We start from the raw sequence: 22,410 nt of genomic DNA on the forward strand, positions 1-22,410 counted from the left end.
AGCCCCAAGGTATACGGTGATAGATGGGATGTTGTACCGACGTGGGCATTCCCTACCTCTCCTACGATGTGTTCTACCAGGCGAAGCAAAGGCCATCCTGCAGGAAGTGCACGAAGGTTTTTGCGGGGATCACACTGGGGGGCAAAGCCTGGCCCTAAAAGTCTTAAGGCAAGGGTATTACTAGCCCACTCTGTCAAAGGACTCAATCTCGTATGTCAAGAAGTGCGACAAGTGCCAGCGATTCGCCACAGTTGCCCGAGCTCCCCCAGTCGGGCTGAAGATGATCTCCTCCCCATGGCCATTTGCAGTCTGGGGAATCGACTTGGTTGGCGCCCTCCCTACTGGAAAGGGCGGGTTCTGCTACGCTGTGGTGGCCATCGACTACTTCACGAAGTGGGCTGAGGCAGAACCTTTGGCAACAATAACTTCCAAGAAAGTCCTCGACTTCGTGGTCAAGAGCATTATCTGCCAATTCGGGCTGCCCAAGAAAATCGTATCCGACAATGGGACTCAGTTCGACAGCGACCTCTTCACCGAATTTGCGAAAGGTATGGAATTGTGAAAAGCTTCTCATCCGTGGCCTATCCCCAGGCAAATGGCCAGGTCGAAGCTGTCAATAAGACGCTAAAGGCGAGCCTTAAGAAGAGACTAGACGAAGCCAAGGGGGTCTGGCCAGAATAGCTCCCTCAGGTGCTATGGGCATACCGGACCTCGCATCAGACTCCTACGGATCATACTCCTTTCTCCCTGACTTTTGGGAGTGAGGCAGTCCTCCCTGTCGAGATTAAGGTATCTTCGCATAGAGTCCAGGCATATGACCAGGAACGCAACCACGAACTACTCCCTTGACCTGATTAATGAAAGACGAGAAGATTCGCAGCTTCAGCTCTCGCATTACCAGCAAAAAATCACTCGTTATTTCAACTCAAAGGTCAAAAAACGCGCCTTTAGCATTGGCGACCTGGTCCTCAGAAAAGTCTTCTTGGCCGGTAAGGATCCCAAAGATGGAGTATTGGGACCGAACTGGGAAGGGCCATATCAAATCACCGAGGTCATTAATGAAGGAACTTATAAAATAGCTCGGCTCAATGGAGGGGCAGTCCCACGTACTTGGAACGCTATCCATTTGAAGAAATATTATCAGTAGCACCCTTGTAATGCTTAAAGGCCACTTTTTTTTTAATCAATGAGAATTAAATCTTTGTTTATTACTGTGTATATTTGTGGGTGTAATCTCAATTAACCACGAAAGACCCTTTCCTAGTTACTTGGGGGGCATATGGTGCTTGGATATAACCAGGTCGCCTTAAAGGCTTAGAAGTTGATTCAAATTGATTGATCGTTGTTTTTCTTAAAAAACACAAGATATTGATAAAGGATTAATGCGAACTAAGTCCTATCCTGGATATAACCAGGTCGGCTCAAAACTTAGAAGTTAATTCAAATTGATTAATCGGTGTTTTTCTTAAAAAGCACAAGATATTAGTCAAGAATTAACACGAACTAAGTTTTCAAACTAACGTCCTGGACATAACCAGGTCATAAAACTTAGAGGTTAATTCAAATTGATTGATCGTTGTTTTTCTTAAAAAGCACGAGATATTGATAAAAATTAACGCGAACTAAGTTTTCAAACTAACATCCTGGACATAACCAGGTCATAAAACTTAGAAGTTAATTCAAATTGATTGATCGTTGTTTTTCTTAAAAAGCACGAGATATTGATAAAAGTTAATGCGAACTAAGTTTTTAATGCAATGTCCGGAGTGCAACTGGGACTTTTCTTAGAAGTTGGGTCCAGATTGGTTAACGTGTTCTCTAAGAAAAGCATCAATCATAGCACCAACAAAAAGAAAAACCTCGAGGCAAAAAAAAAAAAAAGAAGTGTATAGAAGCAAAAATGGATAGAGCCAATTGTCTCGAGGTGGAAATACCTCATACAAAAGTTACAAAAAATAATAATAATAAGTGTTCGACAAAGAAATGCCCTAGGCCCCACCGGGCTGCTCCGTTGAGGTCGTCGTCTCGCCCTCCTGCTTGGCCGCTGTGGAGGTCTCCCCGGTCTCAGAGGGCACCTCTTGCTGAAGGTGAGCTTTAAACCCCTCCAGGAAGGGCTCCCAGACTTCCACTCCTAGGAAGGAAAAGTCGCCGTCCGGGTTGAAGGCCCAGCAGTGGTATAGCATGTCCTCCATGGCGGAGCTGGAAGCCGCCTTCTCCTTTTCCAAGGCGGCCTTAGCCTCCTCGGCCTCGGTTTTTGCAGAGTCCAGCGCGGCCCAGGCAGTCCTGGTCTCCTCGAGTTCGGCCGTTACAGCGGCTAGGGCGGCCTTGTTAGCCTCGGCCTCTTCCAGCTTGGGGCGGGACGAGTCCAGCTCAGCCCGCGCGGCTGCCAAGGCATCCTTGGCCTCCTGTTCCTGCTTTTGGGCAGTCTTCAAGGCGGCCAAAGTAGTCTGTTGGGCGGCCAAAACAGCCTGATGCTCGCCCCTCATGTCCTCGAGGCGGGCCTTGGACCTGGATATGCTCCGGTGAAGAGCCAAGGCACCCTGCAAAGCAAAAAGGCAACTGCCTTAGAAAAAAAAAAGGAAAGAACGTACGATGCATGGTAACCGAAGGGTACAAAATGTAAAGCCAGCTTACCGTTAGAGCCATTCCCAGCGAAGACTCCATCACGCTCTTTGGGCTCCTTGTTTCGATCGCCCGCAGGTCCCTTTCGGTGGCGCCGTAGTAGTGGTCGACGGTGTAGGTCGCCGTCTTGTACACCGTCCCCCGAAAGACGTCGGGAATTTTCTCCAGGGCCTGGGGGTCCACAGGAATGCGCACCTCGGGCGCTACGGTTGCCAAAATCCCGGGCTCCGCCCCCGTATCCCGAACAAAGGTCGGAGCTCGTGGAAGGGGTGGGGGCATCTTCTCCACTGCGGCAGGAGGTGGAGGTACCTTGGCCTGGGCAGCCGGGGTATGGTATTTCCCCTTTGCAAGGGACTTGGTTGGGGTCCTAGCGGCTTTCTTCGCCACCCGGAGCTTCTTCATTTTGGGCCCAGAGGCTCCAGCAGAAGAGTTCCCTCCGGTGAACATAGCTCGCAGGTCTTTGTTCCCGGGCTGAGACATTTCCTCTGGCAAAACAAAGACAACATTAATATACAAGTAAGCATTTATGCAAGAACAAAAATAAGGGGGAAAAAGCGGAACTCAAGTATATATATTGAAAGGGATCCTACCCCCTGAGCTAGAAGAGGAATCTATGGTCACGACCATCGGCCCCGGAGCTTCTGCGGGGGAATCTAAGACAATAACTTCACGGGCTAGCACGGGTTCTGGGTCTGAAACTGGCTCAGGACTAGACTCTTCTACGTACTTCCTAAGACCCGAAGCTATGATACCCTCCCGGAGCGAGGGCCATGATCGAAGATTGGTCCCATACTCCTCAAATAAGGCTGACCTAAAGGCTAAAGTGTTGTCTACGACTACAGTACCCCTAGGGCGGCTACTCTCGTAATCCAGCACGAGCCGGTTGACACACTGGAGTAGGGTTACATTGTAACGCCCTGGCTACCCCAGAACAGTTACGGTGAACGGTGGACTGGAAATTTTACTCACTACCTGAGTCCTTTGGTCAAAAACGTGCTCTAAGTGTAATTAACAGGTTAAGGTATAAAACCAATAAAAAGGAAATGGAGATTTTCATTACAAACTGCTCTGTAGAGCTAAACAAAACATTTACAAGTTGTTCTCAGTACAAAATGGTCACTGCTGTTTTAAATTTACAATCCCGCCGACCTAAGCGGCAAAAATAGGGTAAACCCCCTAGTTCCTCTGAGAAATCCTTGGCCGTGGTGGTCAAGTGGCCGCATATGTACACATCACCACATCAGCTCTCCACTCAAGGCTAGGTGAGCTTTTCTTTCCCTTTACCTGCACCACATAGCACCCATGAGCCAAAGCCCAGCAAGAAAACATAACACTTTATATAAACATTATCAAATGATTATCATTATAATCACACTGAGCATAAAGCTTTCAAACAAATGAGTGAACATCACATGATTCAAGTGGGAGAGTGGCTGCTACATAAGCCACTAGCCTCCAAGCCCTTATTTCTTTCATCGACCCTCGGGGTCGGTCTGGCATTAATGCTCCTTGAGTCATTCAATGCTAATAGGCGATTAGATCTAATCTTTGTTGGCTTGCGTGATACACGCTAAGGCCGTTCTGACTAATGAGTCAGCGCTATGTGACCAGTGTCCAGTATCACTGCCGAACCTAACTAATAAGTCACAGCTTCACAGTTGATACCAACACCTTTGCCAATTCTGACTGATGAGTCAGTGCAACGTGACCAGTGCCCAGTACCACTACCGAACCTGACTAATGAGTCACAGCTTCACAATTGATACTAACACCTTTGCCAAACCTGACTAATGAGTCAGTACCATGCATAAGTGAGCAACATATGCTAAGCATTCTATATTCAATCCATGTCCATATTACACAACCAACATGCCTCACGAATATCCATGCATGTCACACTTGGGGTGCGGTTTTCTTACCTCTGGTTCGAGCAAGAATGAATAAAAGAACAACCCTGAGAACGATCGACCTTTTGGTCCTTTAGCGGTTACCTGGTCATAACCAATTATGGAATTCCATCAATAAAATGAACAATAAAAGGTTCCCAAACCAAAACCTAACCTCCGGGACATCAAACACTACTCAACCGGGTAGTAGGTTCAACCCCGAGGCCTTAGGTTTGAATCCCCATGCAAAAAACACTTTTCTGGACAAAATGCCCTGTTGGGCCGTGACCCTTCCCAGCTGCGCCGCGGTGCGCCTCCAAACAGAGGCGGCCTAACCCTGGTAGGCACCCTGGGCCGCGGTGCACCTATGCCATGCCGCGGCTCAACACCTCTTTCAGCCAAAAACCAGCAACGCACCAGAAATTTCCCCTGCGTTTTCCCTCTCAAACCAGCCCTTCAAATCGACTCTAAACCTCTTCCAAACACCCATTTAAACCTCCAAACATCACCCATAACTCTCCCTCATCATAACCCAAGTAAAACACCACAAAAACTCCCCTTGATTCCAACTATCCACTAGACAATTACAAGCTGAAAACCCAAGCTTAAAACAGAGTATAACCAGAAACTCAATGGATAAAACTCACCTCAAACCAGCTTTGAACCCTCTCCAATGGCTGAACCAAGTCTACAACCTCAACCTTTAAGTTCCCTAGCTTAATTCCACACCTTGAGCTCAAAACTCCAAAGAGGAAAAAGAGAGAGATGGTCGTACGGGAAGGATGAAGAAAACTCTGTTTTTGGTTCTGTTTTTACAGCCATCTAAAACCATATATATCCAAATCCCAAATGACCAATATACCCCTAGGTCTTTTAAAGCTTCTAAAACCACTTCAAGGGTAATTTTGGCACTTTACACCTACACCGTTAATCATAATTAACGCTTCCCAATTCCCGCTAATCACAATATCCTAAAACACCAATATTTCACATCCTATTACCCTTTAATGCTCGGTAACACTCTAATCATTAAAACACCCCGAGACTCACCCCGAGCCCCGAGCTTAAGCCTGTTATGACCAAACCGATAATTAACATTCCTTGATCGTCTCATGCCAAATGGCTCGAACAAACCCACATCATAATGTGGTCCCAGAATATATCACCAACATGCGTACAAATAATCAATTTACCCTCAACGGGCCAAATTACCATCACACCCCTGTAATTAGAAATATGGACTCACATGCATGCATTTCACATCATATCATAATATAATCAACATATACATGCATTTTATCAATTAATAACATAATTAAGCAAGTATGGCCCTCCCGGCCTACTATTCACGCCGTTAAACACAACGGAGAATTCGGGGCATTACATACGTCGAGGTCGGGATTGTTTCGATGGCGTTTGACGGGCTGGTTGGGATTAAACCTAGCTAACCGAGGATCTGTGGTGGCCCTATCTAAGCCCCTGAACATGTAAGGATTACCTTGCCCAGAGGGACCTGCAGCTGCTCCGGACCGGATCCTCTCCTCATCCGTTCTTTGGGCGACCTCCAGCGCCCGCTTCCTCCTCGTCCTTATGAGGGGCACCTCGTCCTCCTCGTCCTCATCCTTTCCTTCCCCCGCGGCCTCCTCCTCAGGGATGGGCCTCATCTCACGAGTTGGGGGAAGCCCTCGGGGTCTCCTCAGGGCCAAAGTCTGGCCTGGAGAGATCAGTTTGCACGCCAACATCGTCTCATCTGTCACGAGCTGGCGATAGTCCTTTTCACTGGGGGGCAAACCCGCCAGTGTCTCGTACTGACTCCCGAGGATCACAGACTTGTCTGTCCTCGCGAAAATGGCTGCAGAATTATTCTAAGTCAGAAATGGATAAAGGGGGGAGCTAACCAATACTTAACTTACGAGCTAAAAGTAAAAGGTACTTACGAGGACAGTTGAAGTAGTGCAGTTCGCAGTTGCGAAACCCCTTGGACATAAAAAACTGGTCTTTGAAGTCGTTGGGGTGGCTGGGCAGCTCGATGACCGCAACCTTATTTGGAAATCGGGTCAAGTAATAGAACTCGTCGCCTCGCCCCCGCTGCTCTGGGCTGGCCTTGAGGCAGAAAAAATACAAGATATCCGCCGGAGTGGGGACCCTCAATTCCTGTTTCAGGAATAGGTATCTCAACCCCGCCAACAAACGGTAAGAGTTGGGGGGGAGCTGGAAAGGAGCCAACTTCACGTAATTGAGGAAGTTGGCGAAGTATTGGTTCAGCGGGAGGAAGGCCCCAGCCTTGAAGTGCTCGTCACTCCAAGCTGCATACTCCTCGTCGAGCGGTGCGCAGCTCCACTCACCTTCTGCGGGAGGTCGAGCGATTAGGGCGCCCCTCCCCAGCTCGATGTTGTGGGAAAGGAATATTTTATTCACTTTCCCCTGGTCAGTGATCTTCGAGACGATCCTCTCGGCCTCGAAGAAAGCATCGGGCGCCACCTCGAGCTCCTGCTCCACGGCCGACCCGAAGAAGGGGATTAGGGAGTCTGTCATCACCTCCTTTCCTTCGGATTGTTGGGAGGACGAGCTGCCTACGATCCTCTTAGGAGCGTTCTTCTTGGGTCCCATCTGGTCGCCTAGCGAACAAAAGAAGTAATTTTAAAAAAGGGTGACCTAAGCATAAGGGAGAATCTAAAGAGAAGTGTTTCCTTTGCACGGGCTGAGGTAATCTCAGCCCGTGGAGAGTGAGACCACGCGGTTCTATGAACACGCGTCTGTACTCCCAACAGATCCCCGATTACTCGGAATTCGTGTGTCAGGAGGGTCAGGGTAAAAGTTTTCCTTGGAAGGAAAGTTTCAGTAGGCAAGAGGTGCAAAACCGCCTGTGAAGCTTGTCCCCTAAGCTACCCGGTTTTGCACCCAAAATACTGGATATTTTAAGCAAGCATACCAAAAATCCTACCCAGAAGATTTCCCCAGAAAACGCACCCTACCAAACCATGCTCCTAAATGGTTTTCTTCTACAAGCGATACCCTAACCTAAAAACCTACACCCTTCATACCCACAAAAAACCAATAGAATATTGCATGCAGCTACAAGAACTATTTACCTAAGCTGCAGTGAAAAGAAAATTTAAAGCGTGCACAGTCAGAGAACTTACGAAGTGTTTTGCTGTGGGGGAGATGAAGGGGTCATCTAAGTTGGGGCCTCGCCGGAATGACTGGTTCCAAGACCTCAAAGGAGTCCTTGCACCTGATCTTCTGGAGTGCTGGGAACGGTGACCGAGAGAAAAATAGGGTTTTTTTTTAGGGTGAGAAGAGAGAAGAAGATGGGAAATTTAGAAAAATTTCGAATAAACGGGTGGCCCATGCGTAAGGTGGCCACCCCTTTTATATACGTGAAAGGCCACGTGAGGAGGGCCGTTGGATTGCCCTGATGTGGGATCCGAGGCCCCCACTCAAAAGGTGAAACGACGGCTGAGTATAGGCTAGGCCATTTAATGCGGTTCTCGGAAGACGTACCGTCACCAACCACAATGTTCCACGTATTCGGCGCCTGCGTAAAAGGTGGAATATGGAGAGTCCATGGAGAAGCCTAAAAGCCCCTATTGTGGCCCTACACGACGTCGTGTACCACGAGCAGGGGATTGGGGGGCAAATGTACGCCCTGATTTTCCAACGGGCTATTAGCGAGCTGAGATATGGCCTAATTATATCAGCCACGTGGATACCCCATGACTGGAGCTGCTGTCGTTAGGTCCTACCTCTTTAGCTCGAGGTAGCCAAAGGTTCGCCAAGATTACTTGAGGGCCGAGTCAGGACTTTGAAGGCCGCAGATCGAGAAAGCATCCAGCTCGGGATACGAGCTGGGTTGGAAGCTATGACCCTTTGTAAAGTCAACCACGCAATGTAAACGTGGATATATCAGATATCACGTGTCTGATATATCCCTGAATTCTTGGACACGCAGCATGAACGTGCGTATTCAGGCACCCACGACTGGGTTGGGCCGTGCGGCCCATTATCCCCCTTATCTGTTGATTAGACCACACTTCATTTGTCAGGTTTTAGGAATTAATCATGAATGTCACATAAGTGACATGATGGGTAAGAAGGTCACGGGATGACCCCCCCCTTTCCAACTCCTAGGTGCCCTCTCCTATAAATATGAAGACCCTGGGAGTTGCAGGGGGTTGGATTCTATTATGTAACGAAGTATCCTGTAAAGAATACCATAAATATAGCAATAATATTGGCTGGTGGAGTAGAAGGATTTTAACCTTTGAACCACCTAAAAACGTAATTGTGTCATCAGTCCATTTAAAGATCATTCATCTGTTTCGGTTCATTATTAAGCACTAATCTCTTTCTCTTATTTTCTTAATTACCTGTTGGCGAAGAACTGCGTCAACAAACCTCGTTGTGACTTTTCTTTTAATTTGCTCACTAGGATCGTCTCGTGCCGAATAACTCAAATATATCCACATAATAATGTAATCTAAATCACAAAACACATATATTTACAAAAATACCTTCAACAAGTCGAAATTACAAAATACCCTTCTAATACGAAACGGGCCCACATGCATACTTAATACACATAAACATGCTACAATAGTCATATCATAATACAACTCACATAATTCATATAATCATGCATATAATCATAAAATGCACATAATATCAGTTTATGCCCTCCCGACACACTAATCAAGGCACTAAGCCTTATTAGCAAATTTGGGATGTTACAATCTCACAGGGGCACAACTCATTCAGGGTCCAACTAGGCACCCATTTTAGCTTTTTCTAGTGTCAAAGCTTCAAACATAGATTGGCATCGTCTTCTAACATTTTAGCTTTTTTTAGGCGGGACCACTGTTTTAAAAAACAGTGCCACGTCAGTTGGTGTAATATTTTGGTGCACATATCATTATTCATCCATTACACTCCATTGATGGTTATAAATATTATGTTATTTTTTTTTACCATTTCACAAAGTACATTTGGTTTTATCCTCACAAAAACAAATCTGATACAAAAGCAATGTTATTAGATTCAAAGCTTTAGTGGAAAAATATTTTGACAAAAATATCAAAGTTATATATTCTTATATTAGCAACTTTTCTTACAATTAATGGTGTTTCCCATCTCACTTCTCCACCTCATACTCCTGAGTATAATGGATATGGTGAAAGAAAACATCGCCACATCATTGAAATAGGCTTATCTCTTCTTGCCCATGCTCAACTTCCTCTCAAGTTTTGGTCCCATGCTTTTTCCACAGCCACTTATCTTATTAATAGACTTCCCACACCCACTCTCTCTAACTCATCTCCCTATCATCGTCTCTTTCATACTCCTCCTAACTACCTCAAGTTAAGGAGCTTTGGTTGTCTGTGTTATCCTTGGTTACGACCTTATGCTACACACAAATTAGATCCTAAGTTTATTCATTATATCTTCATTGGATATTCTAAGACTCAAAGTGCTTATTATTGTCTAGATCCTACCACCCACAAAGTCTACACATCTAGGCGCGTTCGGTTTATAGAAATCGAATTTCCCTATACTCGTCTTAGCACACGCACTCATCCTACTCCTATACCCAATCTGGACCATCAGTGTCCCTTGTCGCTTCCTATAATTAAGCCAATACCAGTCCATAATCCCCAAAATAATGACAATTGTCAAGCTATTGTCCTAATGCCCACAACCACCTCGGCCCAACTACCCCAACCAAATCCCTCTCAGCCAAACCAGCAATCTTTCTCGAGATCTCCTGTGGCCCAACCTAGCCCAACCACTTCTTCCATTGCTCCATCGGTCACTACATCCAAGCCCAACAATTCACCTCTTACACCTTTACTACCAACCTCTCCAATTCCTCATCCACCTCCCCTTATGGTCACTCGCTCCAGAAATAACATTCACAAACCCAACACCAAGTACAACCATCATACCACTAACCAACCTAAACCAACTAAACCCACTACCGTAGCCCAAGCTCTTAAAAATCCTCTTTGGCAGCAAGCAATGGTTGCTGAAATGACGACATTACATAAGCTCGATACTTGGGACTTGGTGTCTCCTAAAAATAGTCATAACCTTGTCAAATGAAAATGGGTGTTTCGTATCAAATATAAACCTGATGGGAGTATAGACCATTATCGTGCTCGTCTTGTTGCAAAAGGATTTCAACAATGCTCCGGCATTGATTATACGAAAACCTTCAGTCCGGTCGTAAAGTCAGCCACCATCTGTATTCTTCTTAGTCTAACAATTGCAAACCAATGGCATCTACGACAACTTGATATTAATAATGCATTTCTATATGGTACACTTCATGAGGAGGTATATATGTCACAACCTTCTGGTTTTGTGGATTCCTCCTTTCCTACTCATGTTTGCAAATTGTACAAGGCAATTTATGGGCTCAAACAAATGCCTCGAGCGTGGTACACAGAGCTAGCCAACTTTCTTCTTAATTCGGATTTCAAGCAATCCGTTGTTGATGCTTCATTATTTATCATGCATCATTCTACTTCACCTATTTATCTTATTGTGTATGTGGATGATATTATAATAACTGGTCCTCATGCTACTAACCTCAATGTTTTTATTAAAAGATTGGCTAGTAGGTTCTCCTTGAAAGATCGTGGTACACTCTTATTTCTTAGGAGTAGAAGTCACGCCTACATCGCATGGTCTCTTCCTCAGTCAAAAGAAGTATATTGTTGATCTTCTTGAGCGCATGCATATGCTCAATGCTAAGCCAGTATCAACTCCCATGGTGGTCAACAATGCTTTAACTCTCACTGCAGGTGAATTACTTGACACTCCTACAGATTATAGTGCAGCAGTAGGGGGACTTCAATACCTAACGCTCACTCGTGTCGATGTTGCATTTGTGGTCAATAAGCTATCTCAATTCATGCACAAGCCAAGAAGTGCTCATTGGGATGCTCTCAAACAGCTCCTTCAATACTTGTGTGGCACTCTCGATAAAGGTCTCACAATCTTTTGTCACTCGCCACTCCATCTTCATGCTTTCTGTGATGTCGATTAGGCCAAAAATAAGGATGACTATACTTCTACAAGGGTCAAATAGTCTTTCTTGGTCGCACCCCGATTACTTGGAGTTCCAAGAAGCAAAAGTCTCCAGCACAGTCATCTTCAGAAGTTGAGTACAAAGTTGTTACCTTTACTATTGCCGAACTCATGTGGGTTCAAAATCTTTTTGGCGAACTTGGTATTCACCTCACTAGTACTCCATTCATTTATTGCAACAACTTAGGTGCAACGCCTCTTAGTGCTAATCCAGTTTTTCATTCTTGAATGAAACATCTTGCATTTGCTTATTACTTCATTCGTGAACAAGTTCAAAATAGTATTTTATGTGTTCAAAATACTTCATTCGTGATCAGCTTGCAGATTTCCTTACAAAGTTGTTAACTCGATCTCAATTTAAAATGTTGACATCCAAGATTGACATCCATCTTGTGGGGGCCTATTGCAGATAACCTCGAGACTTAGTCTTTTCTTGTATCATATATATTGGAATAATTCACTAATAAAAGATGTACCTTTTCAAGCGTTTATAGAGAGAGCTAGGTGTATAGACAGTTACTCTTTTTTATTTTCTAGACTTAATTTATTTTTTTCTTTTGTCTCTATACTTGGTGAATAGATATATTTATGATTTTATTTTTATTACCTCAATTTTTATAAAATTTTCACGTACTTGATAATAATGAATTAAAATATATATTCTTTTAACTAATTGATAGTGGAGATTGGAGAGAGTTAGCATGTTGAACAATATTTGGCAAGAGTAAAATGCCACAATAGAGGTTAAAAAAAGGAATAAGACGATAGAAAAAAAAAATTCTTACATTAGGAAAGAATCTTCAGCAAGCACACAAGAACAAATAAATTCATTGCGATAGGGGTACATTATATGATGTACATACCTTTTGTATGAAGTTTTTCTGTGTTATATTGTGGTCTTGATATTAGAAGATTTTTAATTTTATTTAATTGAACTAAAACATTATTTCTTTAATAATAAAAATTAGACATTAACAAAAAAGAATTATAAACCAAAAAACCATGTATTGCACATTGCTTTTAACTAATGTATAAATAAATATATTAATATAACGAAGAGTATCTATGATGCCCTCACTTTCAATAAGAATTTTCAGATTTTCTTTATCCAGAAAATTAAATTGTTGAAACTATAAGAACGAACCACCATTTCAGATTTAATATTTCCCCCACAACAAAATTTCACTCTACCCCTTGAGCCCATCTATCCAATTAATGACGATGTACAGAGGTCCTATAGCTACAAAAAAAATGTACAACTTCATGATATACCCGTCTCAATTTTGCTCTTGTGAGTCGTGACCCAAGTGGCTTGCTTTCACAGCTTGAAACAAAGATACAATGATCCAACTACTCCGAGAAGTTGTCATCTGATCTTCTGTAGTCCAAGGTCACAAATAATGTTACCAAAAACTCCATCAAACCTTCATTTCATTGTGTTCTTTCTTTTCTTGCAATCACTTTGCTTCTATTGCCTCGGAATTGGATAAAATTTTGTCCATGTCCTCAAAATGTGGCCAAGATTTATTGTTTTTCTTTCCACTTTTGGTGTCCTGTTAATAAAGAAAACATTACTAGCATAATAGAAATAGTACACTAAACACTATAAATGCAGGAAGGGCAACAAACCTCGTATTCCTGAACCAGGGATGTCCATCGGGACTTGCATTGTCCTGGGCTTCGATTCATCCCATCAGACAACAATTCTTTAGATATCTCTTCCCAGAGGGCCATTCTTCCCTTCACAACTTGGAATCTACCATCCAGTTGTCCTCGCAGTTCAATCAACTTCTTAACTTCCTGGTTGCTCCACTTGTTGCGTTTGACAGGTTTGGAAGGCTTGGGTTTAGGATCCATTGTTGTTTCGATGCTTTCCCTACCAACCTTCTCAAGCAGACTTTGCTCCTGGCTTGGTATAGAGCCATTGTTTTCTTCTACCACATTGTCAACAGGTATTGCTGACCCAGTAAATGGTTTCCAGAACTCATCTGATTCCTTTGAATCAGAAGATAGCATGTCTGAATCAGAAGTTGAAGTTGTTGTCTCTTCTTCAGGTAGTAGTTCCATTTCAACACCATCACCTATTATTTTGATAACCACACCAAGATAAGAAAGTGAATATATTTTTTTAAATAAAAAGAATCATTATTGACTGAGAGGATGTGAGAATGAATGCATCTAAACAATGCACATATAAAGACAGATGAGAACCTCCCAAATCTTGTTGCAAATTGATGTCCAAATTTGAATTGCGCTTTTCTACTTCTGCTTGCACTTTATTTGATTTGCCCTTATTTGGATGTCCATCAATCTTTCTGTTTAATGCTGAAGTCTCAAAACCAACATGGGACTTGCCGGATAGCCTTGCACTGACCTCATCCGAGATAACTGCTGCAGGGTTCTCCAGAGCAATGGCAATCACTTCTGGTCTTTTACCACTGTATTTTCTTACCAATTTTCTCAATACCTCAGATACTGTTCTTTCCATGTGAGCAAGAGGACAATTTACAGGGCAGCTTGAAAGTGCAGCATGTGCAGCTTTATGAAGTGCGTCTAAAAGCTTTCCTTTATCCAGCCACAAACATCGTGTTGTGATTCTTATCTTTCCTTTTATGGTATTTTCGGACAGACCATTCACATTTTGAGGACGTAAAATTTCCATGCTGTAAAAATAGACATCAGCATGCTATTATGTAGATAACTGGAATATGCATTACCTATCAGAAGATTTAATAGTTTATCTACCTGACCACTATAATGCCATCTAATGCAATTTTTAACCTCTCATCAACACAAAGTTCACTTGATGTGCCAAATGCTTTATCACCATCACTATACTTCAACTGCATCACAAAAAGACTTTATCAGAATCTTTTCAATAATTTTTCAACATGAACATATGCAAACTTTTTATTTAAGGGGGTGCAGACCTGCAAATTCTCTTTCCCAAGTAAGGTGAAACCGTTGGACAAAACCTTTCTGTTTCTTAAATGAGAAACCCCAAGCATCTCTCCATTTTTTATAACCTGGAGAAAAAGAATTCACAGTTTTCTATATTATGCTAATCCACGTTGCATTTCAGGTTACAGAAGTAAAATTCAAAACTTACACGATCATGCATACAACAAAGAATTGCATCATGTCAAGCAACAGAAGAACATCAGAATAGTCTCAGATTGTCTCATAAAATTCTACCATTATGACAGAAGATTTTCCCTAGAACATCCATGCATGATATAAAAATCATGCATATAACTGATAGCATATAACCATATAATAGGACAGTGTTGTTTCAAATTGCAACTGATCGCATATAACCATATGATGCTAATAACAATGTGCAAGAAACTTATCTTAAAAAAAACTAAAATAAGAGCAGAACAAATTTTTGTGGAGGAATTGCTATAGAAGTCAATTTAAGGAAGGATTTCTTTTATTATTGGTATTAAATAAGAACATACACTCACACAACTGTAACTTAAGATATCAGGGTCAAGCAACAGAAGAACATCAAAATAGTCTCCCATTGTGTCGTAAACTTCTACCACGAAGACAGAATATTTTCCCTAGAACAAATCTTGCTCCTAAATTAAGCTTTTGTTCATCATTTTTATCACTTTAGTCGTCAAAAATGAAAAATATTATAGCAAGGAAAGAACTGACTCACAGTAGTGTGCCGGATACCGGTTGATTTCCCAAGCAATTCATGCTCTTTGAGGAACAAAAGTTCTCCATGTACTGGCAGAAAATGTTGTGGCTTCACAATCCTAAGAACTTCCTCCTTTAAAAATATGTCTATATTTAGATTCTCCATTGGAAGTATATAAGATAAACCGATGCACATTTGTATAATAAAAAATGCATTTGTTAGAAGAGTAAATCAAATAAAATAAAAAATCTTTCTTGTTTGTCAAGTAAACTGAAAATCAAATTCTACAACTTTTACAAGGACTAGGAATAATTAAAACACAGAAAACGGATGTACGGTGCTTACCAGCTACCTTAATCAGAAACCAATAACTACAACTGTTTTTCTCAGCAGACAAGGGTGTTAAATAGAGTGGGAGAGAAGTCCACATGACTAGTTAGTAACAGTAACAGACTTAAAGTTCACCAGGTTATAACATATATTTCATTGCAAGCTTATTAGAGATAACCCATTGCAAAAAATATAAAGAACTTAAAATTGAGACTCGAAGGAACTAACCAATTCTCCACGATAGGCATGACCAGATGTGTGCAGCCCCTCATTCTTACCCATAACTATCGTTGATCCAATCTCTGATATGCGATTTAACATATCCATTACCCGAGATTCATTACCAGGGATTACCTTAAGAGGAAACAGAAAAGAAAGTGAAGGTATAATTAAACAGTTCATAAATTCACAATCTCTAAATGCAATCAGACTATCAGAGAAATGTACTCCATATTATCAATAAGCTTGTAATTCTATAATCAGACGTGAAACTTTGAGTGCTACTTAAGTTAGAAAATGGTAGAAATGAACTTTAGTTCCATTACCTTAGCTGAATACAAGATTAAATCTTCTTCGTTCAATTTGAGAGAATGACTGCTTCCAAAAGATGCAAGATTCAGAGCAGCACGTGGCTCTGCCTGATACATAGCATTCCCAGTTACAACCACCAACTGGCCCACTAAGAGTATTGAAATCTAATTTGTAGACACTCGAGGTGGAGGTTATGTAGATAATCTTACTTGAGAACCAGTCGTGACAATTAGCAAATCCTTCGGAGCATAGGCTTCAATATCTTCCACTTTCACCTATTGTAAAGAGAAAACTGATGTCATCGCAAACTTAAAATTCCAACAGTGTTTAAGATGAATCAAGAAAAGTGCTACTGTCTAACACAAATCTTTATGTAGCCAATTAGCAATTTTTGTAAGTATTCTTTCCAAGGAAAAATTGAAGCAAAAATCCTAGGGAATAAATAATAAAAATTGTTGCCCAAAATTCCTTTGGTAAATTTGAGTTTTTATGCTTAATGAGATGTACTAAATCAAGAAAATATTAGGCTTTCTAATCATTTCAAAAAAATATCAAATCTTTTGACAATACCCAAAATACCCCTCTCGTAATTTTTCGATCAACTTCCTCTTCTCTCAACCCATTCCTCTCAACTCTCTCTTTAGAAAAAAATTCATGAGTAAGGTAAAATATAAGATAACTCAATGTAATAGCAAGTATTCCTTACATAAGACACTAAAATACTGCATTTCGAACAGATCTGAGCATGATTTTTTTAGTTTTTTTATCAATTTTTTTCATATCTGAAACTTTGAAATCTGCAAAAAATTGACGTGGTTCAAGAGTGCTCGATGGGGCCTTCAAAATCAAGATTTTTATGAAAAAATCAATGTTGCTCGATGGAGGTTCGATGCGATTCTTACAAGATACGTAATTTTTCACTCGGGTATCTATTTGGGGTGATTTTTTTTTTAGTATTTTTTCAAGATTTACACGTTTGAGATGTGTATATACACATTTAGGAAATATAAATCTTGAAAAAAAAATGACAAATGCAAAACATACCTCATGTTCAAAATATGTTTGGGTATGTTTTCAAGTCCTAAACTTTGAAAATGTGTATGTGAACATCTAAAACGTGTAGATTTAAAAAAATACCCAAAATAAAAAAAAAAATCATCCTAAACGGACACCCGAGTAAAAAATTTTATCTTACAAGAATTGCATCGAACCACCATCGAGCAATGTCAATTTTTTTATGAAAATATTGATTTTGAAGGCCCCATTGAGGTATCATCGAACACCATCGAGTTGGGCATGATTTTTGAGTTATTTTTCAGATTTGAAACTCTGAAATATGTAGAAAATTGACTTTGCTCGATAGTGCTCGATGGGGCCTTCAAAATCAATATTTTCATGAAAAAAATGAGATTTCTCGATGGTGGTTCAATTGTTGCTCAATGGTGGTTAGATGGTTACTTGATGGTGGTTCGATGCAATTCTTATAAGAGATATAATTTTTCACTCGGGTATCCGTTTAGGATGATTTTTTTTTTTTTTTTGTATTTTTTTAAGATCTACACGTTTTAGATGTTCACATACACATTTTCAAAGTTTAGAACTTGAAAACATACCAAAATATATCTTGAACATGAGGTATGCTTTGCATTTGTCATTTTTTTCAAGATTTACATTCCTAAATGTGTATATACACATCTCAAACGTGTAGATCTTGAAAAAATACAAAAAAAAATCATACCAAACGGACACCCGAGTGAAAAATTATATATCTTGCAAGAATCGGATCGAACACCATCGAGCAACATCGATTTTTTCATGAAAATCTTGATTTTGAAGGTCCCATTGAGCACTATCGAACCACGTCGATTTTCTGCAAATTTCAAAGTTTCAGATCTGAAAAAAATTGCAATAAAAACCCAAAAATCATGCCCAGATCTGTTCAAAATGTAGTACTTTAGTGTCCTAAGTGAGGAATACTGGCCGTTACATTAATTTTTATGATATTTACCTTACCTATGAAATTTTTTTCTAGAGAAGGAGTTGAGAGGAATGTGTTGGGGTAGAGAGAGGGAAGAGAGGAGGGGAAGGGATGAGAAAAATTATGAGAGAGGTATTTTGGGTATTGTTAAAAGAATTAGCATTTTTTGAAATGATTTAAATGCCTAGCATTTTTTTTATTTACAACCCTTCATTAAGCATAAAAACTCAAATTTCCCATTCCTTTTACCAACAAATTTAAAATTGAAAATAGGGGAGTGTGGGATTCTAGCAAACCTTAGACAAGACAATTTAAGAAGTACAGGACTTAAGCAGTATTACCAGAGATGACGGATCAATTGGTGCCTTCCCATCCTTGAAAGCTGCATCAAGATATGTCCTCAATGACATACCAACAAATACCTAATGCAATAATGATGAAAGTACCCAGACATTTATTTTCAGAACATTAAGTAAACGTAAAATATGGACCCATAAATGGTGTTACACGTTTAAAAAAAAGTACCAGCTTTCGACCGGTTAAATCAGCAGCAGCTTTCACACTTCCTAGACGGTGTATATTTGATGCAAACTGAGTGGTAATAACTCTTCCTTTAGCAGCTGAAATATGCCTCAACAGTGCATCTGCCACATGAGATTCGCTTGTTGTTCTTCCAGGTGAGAGTACATTTGTAGAGTCACTCATCATCTGAAAAAATTGAGTGTGAACTATAATTTTTTTTCTTTTTTTTTTTTTTTGTGAAGGGGAGATTTCTGAAAATCCTAATTTGCAAACCTATCAGGTTGTACAAACCTCCCAGAAAAAGGAAGGCTGCACAAACTTCAACAACAGATAAGCACATACATATCCCCCAGCAAAGACAATTAGCAGTTTATATTTCAAAATTTAAATGATGACAAATGTGGAAGAAAGGTATGTAACTCAGACCAGAGGCTTACCAATGTCACTCCTTCTTTTGCTAGTTCCTCTAAACCTTCACGGTCAAAAACTTTACCATCCAATGGTGACTCATCAATCTGTTCAAGTAAAGAGTGTAAACAGCTTGGAAATGAAAACAAAACATTGACAAATGTGCATGTAATAAAGTGTTACCTTCCAGTCCCCAGTATGAAGAATTGTACCATCAGCACAGCGAAGAACTAACCCACAACAATCAGGAATAGAATGGGTGACCCGCAGAGGTTCTATTTCAAATGGTCCAGCCATAAATTTCCTCTTAGTTCTGAACACTTTAAGTCTAGATGAAACAAAAATCCCATTCTCCTTCAGTCTTTTTCTGATAAGCTGTTAGAAGAAGAGCAATAGAATGATTCATGATGAGCAGAATCAGAATCTTCACAGAATTTGGTTATAGCCAGAATAAATAAATAACAAAAAAAAAGCGAAAACAAAGGCTTAAAAGGTCAAAAAAAAAAAAAAGTAATGATCAATGGTAAATGATAAGAGGCACAGGAAGACCCAAAAATAAATGTACAAACAAATAAATGTCAAGACTTCACGTATTGAACTCTAAGAGGGGCAAAAATAAAACATACATTTGCAAGTAGTGGCATCCATACTCTCAAAAGAATCAATTTTGGTGAATTGCAGTTTACAAGAAACATTGTGTAAATTAAAAGCTTTCAACAAGTACCTCCATGGTAAATGATGATGCAAATATTGGAGTATTGGAGTCCAAAGCTGGAATCACCTGTTAAGGAGCAATATAGGACAAAATGTAAATACATGCAGCAAAATAACGGGAAGAATTAAACTTTACACGAAAAAAAAAAGAAGAAACTTTGAAACATATAGAAATTTTAGTTCCAGAGATATTGGGATGTTTAACATATTCCAGAGTCTGAATATATAGTCAGCCATTCTTCTCAAGCCTCTAAGAAAAGCAGCCGTAACTAATATTCTATTGGGAAACTGAAAAATATATGGTTATTAGATGATGATGATGATGATGATACAAGCTTTTTATAGGTGAACGCTCTAGGTTGAAGTTATCTTTTAACTTTTTAACAGTACAAATAACCAGAAGAAAGAATGAGGGAAAAGGCTTCTCAGTAAATCAATAGAGTTTGGGATCAACCAAAATGCTACTGCAAGAAACAGCAAGAATCTTTACCCAAGGCAACGCACCAATGTGATCCTCATGACCATGTGTAATGATAACCGCTTCAATTTTGTGACTCCATCTTTTGATAAATGTGGTATCAGGTATAATTTTTTGGACTCCAAGCTCATCATAGCTGTAAAACATTTTAGACATTGTTCAGGATGACTGAATAAGAAGATAAACAATACAAGTAACAATTAAAAGAAACATAAACAAATGCAAATATCTAAACCATATTTATGGAGAAGAAATCTCATTTCTCTATACTGCAAATACTCCAAATAGTGACCACCAAGACAATAATCAACATATTTTGCATAAAAACTTACTCCGGAAACATGACACCAGCATCAATGAGAATATACCGATCATAATTCCCAACCAACATACAATTCATCCCAATTTCACCAAGGCCACCAATGGGTAGAACACGAATAGGCGGGCCTTCACGCCCTTCATAGAATTGCTCCATCTTGCGCTGAACAGAGTCTTCCATACTTTTCCGAGGCCCTTCTTTTCTCCCTGGTCTTCTCCGGGCGGACGCATTAGATTTAGAAGCACCTATAGTAACGAAAAAGAACATGTCGAACATCACTACCATCTAAGTTTTATCTTATCTTATCTTATCTCAACGGGTACAATTTCAGTGAATAAACAAAAAGGCTCAAGCTTAATAAAATTCACTCCCTGCTCTTGACATTCATCAAGTGACTATTGAGCCTACTACAACAATCACTTGCCTTAGTAAAAATTAAAAAAAAAAAAACTAAGTTATATCCTACATTTTTTTTCTCTTTACTTTTTCCAATTCTCAGTAACCAAACAAACAAAACATCAAAAATCAAACAATGAGACCAAGAAAACTAAGTACAACAGTAAATGGCTTCAAAAGAGTGATAACCATAATCACGCACCTACAGCATTGGGGGAACCGATAGAGCAGGAAACAGAACGCCTAGTGAAGTTGGGCCGCCATAGCAGACTACAAGGACAAAGCGAAAGAGAACCCAAGGCCATCATTTTGGGAGAAAAGAAAGAAGAAGAAGAAGAAGATGATGATGATAAGGAGGGAGAGAAACCTCCCAAAAGCTCTAGCTTCATGTGTGCTTGGAGAGTGGAGAAACCCTAGAAAAATCTTCCAGTACTGGAATTAAGCTTAGAGCGGGAAAGAGAAGAGAGAGAGATAGTTTCAGAGGATTTTTTGTGAGGTTCAGAAATATCTTTCTTATCATTTTCGAAACAAGAGTAGAGTAGAGAGACAACACACCGTGACATTGGTGGTAGGAAATCGCACGTGCGCTGTAAACATGCCTGAAAACATTTCACCACCCCCACACGTGATATGGAATTTATTTGTTTTAAAATTCTTTTACTTTTCTATTTTTTAATTTTGTTTGCCATCATAATAAAGTTATTAAGGGTGTGATTGGTTCGCGATTGGAAAACTGTATTTTTGAAAAGTGGATTCTGAAATGAAAATCTGAATTTAGTGACTAAAAACATGTTTTTGAAAATGTGATTGGTTCAATGTCAATAAACTATTTTTGAGTTTTAAAAAATAAAATCAGTGATTGGTATTAAATTTGAAAATATAACAGAAACTAAAATATGTGGGATTTTGGAAAATAATTTTACAAAACTGAGAAAATAAGTTTTTCTCGTTTTCTAAATTATAACACAATATTAAAATTTTGATTAGAATACAGTTTTCAAAAACACCATACCAATCATATATTTTAGTGGGTCCACTCATTTTGAGTTTTTGAAAACATAAAATCAAATCTAAATCTATTACCAATCAGACCCTAAAAAATTTACATATTTTGAAAGGACTATATCACTTTTTTTTAAAATATATATATTATATTACTTTTACTATCTTATCTTGTTTAATATAGGGTAATTGGAACCAAAACCTCATTATCTTCACATTTTATTACAATTTTAACCTATTTTTTTTAGTCAAAACCTCACAAACTAAAGTTTTGTTGTCAAATCCATAGTCTCAGCTTGTTTTTTCTATTATGTCCCAGACATGGTCATCATGTCATAATTCATTATTTATTTTAAATTAAAAAATAGATAAAAAATATTTGAAACATATAAAAATAAAAATAAAGCATTTTAATTTTTAAAAAATAAATTAAAATTAAGGAAAATGTTAAAAAAATATATTTTATACTTATCTAATTTATAATTT

General features: G+C 39.9%; 1 protein-coding gene across 1 annotated transcript; it reads right to left on the minus strand.

Moving 5' to 3' along the window:
- Positions 1-12,615: 12,615 nt before the first annotated feature.
- Positions 12,616-21,452, minus strand: LOC133830094 (ribonuclease J). Its single transcript, XM_062260004.1, has 17 exons — positions 21,125-21,452; positions 20,540-20,771; positions 20,220-20,343; positions 19,740-19,796; positions 19,199-19,390; positions 19,045-19,122; positions 18,611-18,793; positions 18,427-18,507; positions 16,317-16,382; positions 16,122-16,214; positions 15,805-15,930; positions 15,265-15,378; positions 14,528-14,623; positions 14,343-14,440; positions 13,809-14,260; positions 13,227-13,678; positions 12,616-13,150 (listed from the first exon to the last, which is right to left on the minus strand). The coding sequence occupies exons 1-17, from the start codon at positions 21,309-21,311 to the stop codon at positions 13,055-13,057; spliced, it is 2,727 nt and encodes a 908-aa protein (XP_062115988.1). The 5' UTR covers positions 21,312-21,452; the 3' UTR covers positions 12,616-13,054.
- Between the last annotated feature and the right edge of the window lie 958 nt (positions 21,453-22,410).

The sequence above is a fragment of the Humulus lupulus genome, chromosome 4 (genome assembly GCF_963169125.1).
Source record: "Humulus lupulus chromosome 4, drHumLupu1.1, whole genome shotgun sequence".
Lineage (NCBI taxonomy): Eukaryota > Viridiplantae > Streptophyta > Magnoliopsida > Rosales > Cannabaceae > Humulus > Humulus lupulus.

Bases quoted from the DNA above. Each gene is read 5' to 3' on its own strand.
- LOC133830094 (XM_062260004.1), bottom strand. From the start codon at position 21,311: ATGAAGCTAGAGCTTTTGGGAGGTTTCTCTCCCTCCTTATCATCATCA. The intron at 19,123-19,198 runs GTAACACTTTAT...TTACTTGAACAG, and splicing joins TTCATACTGGGGACTGGAAG to ATTGATGAGTCACCATTGGA. The intron at 18,794-19,044 runs GTAAGCCTCTGG...CAATTTTTTCAG, and splicing joins CAAAAGAAGGAGTGACATTG to ATGATGAGTGACTCTACAAA.